General features: G+C 46.2%; 1 protein-coding gene across 2 annotated transcripts; it reads left to right on the top strand.

Annotated features, from left to right (window-relative positions):
- Positions 1-1,405: 1,405 nt before the first annotated feature.
- zfyve21 (zinc finger, FYVE domain containing 21) lies at positions 1,406-7,959 on the top strand. 2 transcript variants are annotated; one of them, XM_028395804.1, is made up of 8 exons: positions 1,406-1,603; positions 2,580-2,630; positions 3,307-3,475; positions 3,863-3,938; positions 4,180-4,271; positions 5,538-5,591; positions 6,022-6,152; positions 6,296-7,959. In XM_028395804.1, the coding sequence occupies exons 1-8, from the start codon at positions 1,478-1,480 to the stop codon at positions 6,329-6,331; spliced, it is 735 nt and encodes a 244-aa protein (XP_028251605.1). In that variant the 5' UTR covers positions 1,406-1,477; the 3' UTR covers positions 6,332-7,959. The 2 variants fall into 2 exon arrangements, with proteins under 2 accessions (XP_028251605.1, XP_028251606.1); XM_028395805.1 differs by lacking the exon at positions 5,538-5,591.
- Positions 7,960-8,483: the final 524 nt, after the last annotated feature.

The following is an 8,483-nucleotide window of genomic DNA, read 5'->3' as shown; positions in this document are numbered from 1 at the left end:
GACTGTTGATCAGTCGACTGCTTTATGCTTCTATCGTCTTAATGTTCGAGGCTCCACAAAGTTCCGAGGCACATAACTGAAGCTGAGGGAACGGAAACACGTTCACCTGTGATGACTGTGGACAACACACGATAAAAAGATTTATAACCCGCTGAGTCAAACAGTAAAGCAGCACTGCTGAGTGCTTGATGGTCAAGTTTGAACACCACAAAAATTAAAATACCTGAATTCACCTGATTGGCATAGTATGTGATCATACTAACCCAGTTCAGCTTAATTTAGCATAGCTTAGCATAGTTTAGCATAAATTTGTTTGGTTTAACGTAGCCTAGCTGAGCGGGCGGTGTTTAAATTTGCATTTAAGCACTCAATAGTGGCTAAAATTCACTTTTATGATATAAAATTCAAATGATTCTACTCATGTCTGTTCTCTTAACAATGTTTCTTTTAAATGAAGCAGATGTTTTTACATTTTAATTTTCTCCTGCAGACGATGTTTTATTGAATATATATATTGATATCAGATATATTGAGCAAAACAAAAGTTCACTTCAGAGACTGTGTCGTCCTTGGAGTTGAAACAGGTCTTGTAGTCCGTCCTTCAGATTAAATAATGTCATCATCATTTGTATTATGTGTCGGAGAAGCTGAAGCTCGGCTGCAACAAACAGAGCATCAGTGAGGAATGAAATAATTTAATAAAGCGTAAATTAAAACCAGGCCTCAGTTGAGTAACCATGGCAACATACTGGATGCTGCACCCTCCAGGTGTACTGTTGTACCACACAGTCCCAACAGAAGAACGATGACATGCAGCTCCTCTGCCTTCTGTGTTTACGTGACGCCCGGCCGTCCTGACAGTGAACAGTGGCTCCTTGGTTTGAACTGGCACTGGTGATACTACTGGTCCCTTGTAAACTGCTGCTCGCCCACACGTCTCCTCGTCTTGAGTGTTTTTTGTTACGGAGAGGCGAGGTGGTGAAGCAGAGGGAGTGGGCACTGAAGGTCCAGCAGATCTCACAAGAGAAATATGTACAGATTCAGGATTATTTTACTCTCTGATTGCACTGTGATGGTGAGGAAGTGTGTCTGCTAATCTGTGTCCTTTTGTATGTGAGTAGACGTGATTCTTTTCCTGCAAATAATTGTACAGCTTAACTGTATTTGAGGAATAAAATGGTTTAAATTCAATTTTTTTATTTGTCTGATCTATTTTTAAAGTTAAATTTATTGCTGTGAATATTATTAATTGTGATAAATGTGACTTTTCCTCCATCAGTTTTGTTCTAAGGGGAGCGGCTGCCAAAACCAAAACATTCCACTTTGCCTATTTCCTTCTTAGCACCACGTGATCGCAAATCTGCGCTCTGATTTGTTATCAGCCCTGTCAGTCCTTCCGGTGGGCGTGTCCGGAGGGGGAGTTGTGTGGTTGACGGAGACTCTCTGAGCTCAGAGGAGAAACAGCCGCTGAAGGAAAATGTCTTCAGTGCCTGACGGGAAGAAACTCGTACGAAGCCCCAGCGGCCTCCGCATGGTCCCGGAAAACGGCGCCTTCAACAGCCCTTTCTCCCTCGACGAACCGCAGTGGGTCCCGGATAAAGAGGTGAGACGGGCGCGGGGCGAGGAGCTATCAGAGCCGCACGGACAGCAGCCAGAAGCTAACTAGCATAACAAACCGAGCGCTTCCGGTTATTTTCAAAATAAAAAAAGCTTTATTTAATCATAAGGCTAAAAATTAAATTAATTGAAAATATTCTACTTTTTAGTAAGCCGTTTTAACACTTAAAACATTTTTAAGCAAAATAAAATGTTTTTGTATTTTTTATTTTAATGTCTTTTAATGCATCTGTGACGTTGTTTGAACAGGAGCGCTTTTATTTTGAAGGTCAAGCTGTTGTGTATCCGGTGTCCACCTTGCTAGCTGTGGCTAGCTTTTGGTTATAGTCTGGACATTTGTTGGCTCCTGGACTGGGCGTTGCAGGCTGTCACGGCCAGCCTGGCAGCTAACAGAGCGTTTTTAAACAGCCAGCCAGTAAACAACAACAAGCAGCTGTCAGGGTTTTGATATTTATCATCGATAAATTGACGATTGTCCTGCTGTTGTGTGTGTTAGCTAACCGCTAACTCCGCACGCAGCTTGTCATATTTTTTTTAGCCTTGTAGCTGCAGGAGCTGCTAAGCTAGATATTCATGGCATTTAAAGCCGTCAGCAGGCTCTCAGTCAGTCCAGTTAAAGTACAGGAGGACAAACAGGGGACAGGTCTGCAGAGGCACCATGATCAGACAGGCAGAGTTAATCATTTACTGTATTAGCTTCTGTCTCCAAAGTGTGCAGAAGACAAACAAACAAACAATAATGAACATTTCTTCAAATAACTTCAGTGTTGCCAGATTGTGGAAAATCCTCCTCCTCATGTCTGATCATTCTGTAACCAGTCACTGAGATTTGTGTTATGATGCAGGGCAGGAAAACCAAACTTTTGTTTACTGCAGACTTTGATGAGCTGTTGTGTGTCAGCTTCTGTCCAGCTCAGCATGTTGTGTAACATCCTGTTTTTCCTCTGCTCCTCGTCCTCCAGTGCCCGAGATGTATGCAGTGTGACACCAAGTTCGACTTCATCAGAAGAAAGGTGTGTTGTGTGTCTTCCTCTCTCTCTCTGTGTGTTGTGAAAGCTGAGATGATTGTTTTGTTATTGTGTTTTGGCATGAAAACACACACCGAGCGGTGCGCAGGGTGACGCTTCTTTTTCCAGTGACGACTGACAGCATACCTCTGCGGCTCTGCTGCTCTCCTTCAGTTTCCATCCCACTTTTTTATGTGCCAGAAAAACAATCTGTCGATCTTCTCAGGAAACATTGTTGTTGCTGCTTTTCCTTCTGTCTGAGCCTGTAACTGAGAAGTGAATCAGGGAGCGGACAATGATGACTTCACTTCCTGTATATAGAGTTCAAGACCATCACACGTTGAAGCCTCCTTCTGATGTGTTCTTGTTTTTCCTGTTGATCAGGGATGCCACACATCCCAGCAGACTCAAGACTGAACTTTTAAATATTAGGATCTACTGCAGGTTGCTAGGCGACAAAAGCAGTGTGTCATGATAAACAGGAAGTCCCTCACGGACCAGACTGTGTCATTTAACCACCGTTGGTGTGACCTTTGTGGTCTGCCCGCTGATGTTGACAAAAATCAGACCCCTGACAGGAAGTGTTGAAGTGGATCACAGCACAAACTGATCAAATGTTGTGGTCAAATTTAAAAATCACCGTGTGATGATGACACTGACTGTTTTGTGTTTCGTCCTTCAGCACCACTGTCGGCGGTGCGGCCGCTGTTTCTGCGATAAATGCTGCAGCAAGAAGGTGGTGCTGCCCCGCATGTGTTTCGTCGATCCGGTGCGGCAGTGCGCCGAGTGCAGCCTGGTCTCCCAGAAGGAGATGGAGTTCTACGACAAGCAGCTCAGAGTCCTTCTCGGAGGTGAGGGCGCTCGGACTCTTCGTACGATCTGACAGGAAGCAGAAATCATCTGTAGAATAATCCTCCAGATAATCCACCGTGTTGTTGTTGTTGCTGCTGAGTGTGGGTCAGTGTGCAGCCACAAATACACAACAACAGTCAGGCTCCTAATGAAAAATCCATTATCAGCCCGGAGCCGCAGGGGGGACCGGCCGCCATGTAAGGCCTGCAGCCTGGCGGGGCCTCATGTGTTATTGATGATGGGATTAAAAAGATGGAGGCTCACTGTGGAAGTGTGCTTTCTGCGATGTAGGGGTGGTGTGTTATACGGCTCCTTTCTTCTTTTCTTCACTGGACGTGGTCCATTTTCATCACAGCACCATAAAAATGACGTTTTCCTGTTTCCAGGAGGAACCTTCGTCGTCACTTTGGGGACATCAGAGAAGTCAGAAACCATGACGTGCCGCCTCTCCAACAACCACAGGTCGGTGCGTGCTGATTGGTCAGCCTGATGATGCAGCTGTTCGATGTTATACTCTGGATGTGAAACATCAGAGGCCGTGATGGGATTTAAACTGTAAAGCCATCTATGCTTTTTATAAATATATCAAAACGTGCTGATAAATGTGTCAGAAACCCAAAATAACATCTGTAGAGTCATCGAAAACATTAAACAGCTGTGATTTATTTATTTATTTGTTTGTGTTTTTCTGGTGTGAACTCAGGTATCTGTTCCTGGATGGTGAGAGTCACTTTGAGGTGGAGCTGTCTCGGATCTCCAGCATGCAGATTCTGACAGACGGGACGAGTCCAGGAGGTGAGATCAGAACTAAAAACATGAACCAGAATAAAACGGGCTGTGTGTGTTTTACACTGAGCTGAGAACACGAACTTTGTTTCTTCTTCCTGCTGCAAAACTGATAAAAGTCTCAAATAACGAAATCTGAACTAACTCGTTCTTCTCTCTGCTGCTCCGGCCTCCTCCTCCTCCCCCCTTCTTCCTCCTCCTCCTCTTCCTCCTCTTCCTCCTCCTCCTCCTCTTCCCCCTCTTCCTTCTCCTCCTCTTCCTCCTTCTCCTCTTCCCCCCTTTCCCCTCTTCCTCCTCTTCTTCCTCCTTCTCCTCTTCCTCCTCCTCCTCCTCTTCTTCCCCCTCTTCCTCCTCTTCTTCCTCCTCCTCTTCTTCCTCCTCTTCCTCCTCCTCCTCCTCTTCCCCCTCTTCCTTCTCCTCCTCTTCCTCCTCCTCCTCCTCTTCCCCCTCTTCCTCCTCTTCTTCCTCCTTCTCCTCTTCCTCCTCCTCCTCCTCTTCCCCCTCTTCCTCCTCTTCTTCCTCCTCCTCTTCTTCCTCCTCTTCCTCCTCCTCCTCCTCTTCCCCCCTTCCTCCTCCTCTTCCCCCTCTTCCTTCTCCTCCTCTTCCTCCTCCTCCTCTTCCTCCTCCTCCTCTTCCCCCTCTTCCTCCTCTTCTTCCTCCTCCTCTTCTTCCTCCTCTTCCCCCTCCTCCTCCTCTTCCTCCTCCTCCTCCTCCTCCTCCTTCTCCTCCTCCTCCTCCTCTTCCCCCCTTTCCCCTCTTCCTCCTCTTCTTCCTCCCTTTCTCCTCTTCTTCCTCCTCGTCTTCTTCCTCCTTCTCCTCCTCTTTCTCCTCTTCTTCCTCCTCTTTCTCCTCTTCTTCCCCCTCTTCCTCCTCCCCCTCTTCCTCCTCCTCCTCCTCTTCCCCCTCTTCCTTCTCCTCCTCTTCCTCCTTCTCCTCTTCTTCCTCCTTCTCCTCTTCCCCCCTTTCCCCTCTTCCTCCTCTTCTTCCTCCTCCTCTTCTTCCTCCTCTTCCCCCTCCTCCTTCTCCTCCTCCTCTTCTTCCCCCCTTTCCCCTCTTCCTCCTCTTCTTCCTCCCTTTCTCCTCTTCCTCCCCCTCTTCTTCCTCCCCCTCTTCCTCCTCTTCTTCCTCCTCCTCCTCCTCTTCCTCCTCTTCTTCCTCCTCTTTCTCCTCCTCTTCCCCCTCTTCCTCCTCCCCCTCTTCCTCCTCTTCTTCCTCCTCCTCCTCCTCTTCTTCCTCTTCCTCCTCCTCCTCCTCCTCCTCCTCCTCCGTGCTCAGAGAATGACATTCACACTTACACCAGTCTGCTGGACAGTCACTGTATCTCTGAAGGTTAGCCTCGGCTCGCTCTCTGTTTTCTTCTGTTTGCATGACAGGAAACTCTGATCCTCATTTTTCTTCTAAACAAAGTGACACAGAGCTGCAGGCCTGATGTCCATGAACATGAGCTCCTGCTGCTTCTGTGTGGTTTGGCCTGCTGCATGTCTGCATGTGTTTCCTGAACGCAGCATGAAACCCTTCCACCGTCACCGCCCTGTGATTCATGACGTGTTCATGTTGTGTTTTAATCCCACAGCATAACGTGGGAATAAAACCTGTGTGTGTGTGTGTGTGTTAGTAAATCATATCTGATCAGATTTATTTTCTGCTCCATCTTTTTTTCCTTTTACACAAACATCAGTTCAATCAGAATGTGTGTTTGTGTGTGTGTTTGTGTGTGTGTGTGTGTGCGCGCACACTGTTCATGTGTGTTTGTGTGCAGGTGGGACGTCGCGCGCCAGCGGCATGCTCCTCCACTACAAACCGATGGGCTCTCAGGACGCCCAGCAGCTCCGCATGGAGGCGGCAGACGACAAGAAGGCGGCGTCGTTATGGCTGGCTGCCATGCACAAGGTCAGGCCACGCCCCGGGAGCTGCAGAGAGACCATCAGCTTTCTGATGGTCCCTGAATGCACCATATCTGACACACACACACCTCCTCAGCAGGAAGCAGGGAGCCATGATGCACTCTTCTCTCCTCCTCTTCCTCTCCACAGGCTGCCAAGCTGCTGTATGAAGCTCGGGACCAGTGACGGCCCGGTCGGACCTCCAGGCAGCAGCACACACCCAAGTGTTTCACCCCGCTCTCATGTGTCAGCGGGGGTTTGGTATCGTTTGGATTTTATTAACGCCGTTTCTGATTCTGCTTCTCTGTCATCAGTTCTTGATACCAGTTCTTATCATTGTAATTTTTTGCAACAGATGTTTATATGGGGAAAAAAAAACTCTTTATTACCTCTATAACCGAGTACTTTGTACGTAACGTTTACCGCCGGCTGTTTCTTACCGTCTCATTTTACATCTCAGAGAGTTACACTTTGGTTTGAATCAGGACAAAATAAACGTTCATTAACCGTTTTTACAGACGACACAATAACTTTATATGCTGCTGTTTGTGTTCAGAAGGACTTTATTTCCTGTTAGAAGAGACGAGACACGGTGGAGGACCCGTGTAGGTCAAAGAAACCAAGTAAGGGGCCAGCGCCACGGGGAGGTTAAAGGACAAATCCACCTCAAAAAACAAGAAACACTAAATTTCAGACATCACAAGCACATGTGGAGTCACCGTGAAATGCTCTCGTTATCAATATTTATGAACACTAAATCAGACTAAAGGTGTTTTCTCAGCTCTCTGTCAGTTTATAAGGAGCCTAGGATATTAACATGATGAGGTTTATTAACAGTTGGGTCTGTCTTAGTTTGACTCTGCTGCCCCCATGTGGCCAAATCAGTCAGCTAACCAGAAAACACATCAGGTGCTGCAGCTCTGGCTGAAAGGGATTCTGGGAAATGTAGGCATGTGTAGTTTAAACTGAAGAGGCAGCACGCGGCGCTCCTGAAGTGATGAAGAGGAGTGTGATCAGTGATGTTTGTGTTGGATTTGTCCTTCAGCTCTTCTCCAGTTCGTCGGGTTTCCAGGCGTCTCTGTGTTTAGAGACGTTTTCACTGATGCTAGTGAAGTGTGAACACACTCAGATAAATGCTTTAAATATACTCTCATGTTTGGAGGTTTTGTACGAGCTATTTTGTTAAATATTCTACTTTAACTCGAGGCGTGTTCGTACCACATACTTTTTACAGCTGACTGTAGTTTTTGTAATACTTGTACACACGTGTTCTTTCTCTTGTTTGTCTGAATTATTATTTTTCTTTTGTTTTTATTATCCAACTACTTTGATGCTAAGACAAACCACCATGTTGCATCTTTAGCACCGTTAGCTTAGCTTGTGTGCTGTGACGTCACGCTCTCGTTTTGTGTTCTCACACTGATGCTAACACTTTCTGCTAGCTTTAGCTCAGACTTCCAGGTTCCATCGACCTCACGGTAATTTGAAGTTTTTGGCGTCTTCCCTGTTTGTGACCTCACAGAAAGAAGGAACACGACGCTTCCCGCCGCCTCCTCTCTGTGACATAAAGTTTATTTTTATACGCTGCTCACCGAAGAACTCGGGGTTTGGTCGCTCAGAGGTGGAGGAGTGCAGAGGGGTGGATGAAGGTGGAGCTGATGAAGTGTAATCACAGCTTTTATTCTTTGTGCTCTCAGTGTTTGTTCTGCACTTTACGTCCACTCTGACTTCAGAACTTCTTCCCCTCACGGCTTCATTCATTTTGCTGAACATGCAGTCGGATTATTTGTTCAGAATAAAATCCAGTGTTTGTACATCTCTGCTGTTTGTGTGACTTTCTGGAGGAATGAGTCCTGCACAGAGACATGTGTGCTGGTGCAGGCAGGTGTGTGTTTAATGTCTCTTTAAATAACCTGACACCACCAGAAGGCATCGACTCCACCCTCTAACAGGTATTCAACAGTAACATAGGTGGAGCTCTTGACAGAACAGTCTGTGTGGCGCACCTTTAAAACCGTCCACGTCCACTTGGTGAGTTTTTTCTGTTTTACATGAATATATTTGGAGTAATTTAACAGTTACAGTTAACTTTGGACTAAAAACTTCTAAATACATAAACCAGATTTGAAGTTATCAACAGTAGTGTCTGAGTTATTTGACTACATACTAATGGTGAAAACAAACAAACTAAATTAAAACTACATGAGCTGTATTTTGGGCAAAGCTCAGTGGAATATCCTGATTTTTCTGGTCATTCATTAAACTCACATGCTCCCATTGAGCTTGTTAAAACACAGATGTGTTGCAGACTTTGTGACGGCACAAGTTGCCTCCTGAC

Source organism: Parambassis ranga, chromosome 22 (genome assembly GCF_900634625.1).
Source record: "Parambassis ranga chromosome 22, fParRan2.1, whole genome shotgun sequence".
In the NCBI taxonomy this organism is placed as follows: Eukaryota; Metazoa; Chordata; class Actinopteri; family Ambassidae; genus Parambassis; species Parambassis ranga.
Note: the sequence above shows the minus strand (reverse complement) of the source record. Positions and strands in the feature narration are given on the sequence as shown.

What these genes read in the sequence shown, in the direction of transcription:
- zfyve21 (XM_028395804.1), top strand. Translation starts at nt 1,478, where the DNA reads ATGTCTTCAGTGCCTGACGGGAAGAAACTCGTACGAAGCCCCAGCGGC. An exon ending in CGCCTCTCCAACAACCACAG is followed by an intron (nt 3,939 to 4,179) that starts GTCGGTGCGTGC and finishes GTGTGAACTCAG; the next exon opens with GTATCTGTTCCTGGATGGTG. An exon ending in CAGTCACTGTATCTCTGAAG is followed by an intron (nt 5,592 to 6,021) that starts GTTAGCCTCGGC and finishes GTTTGTGTGCAG; the next exon opens with GTGGGACGTCGCGCGCCAGC.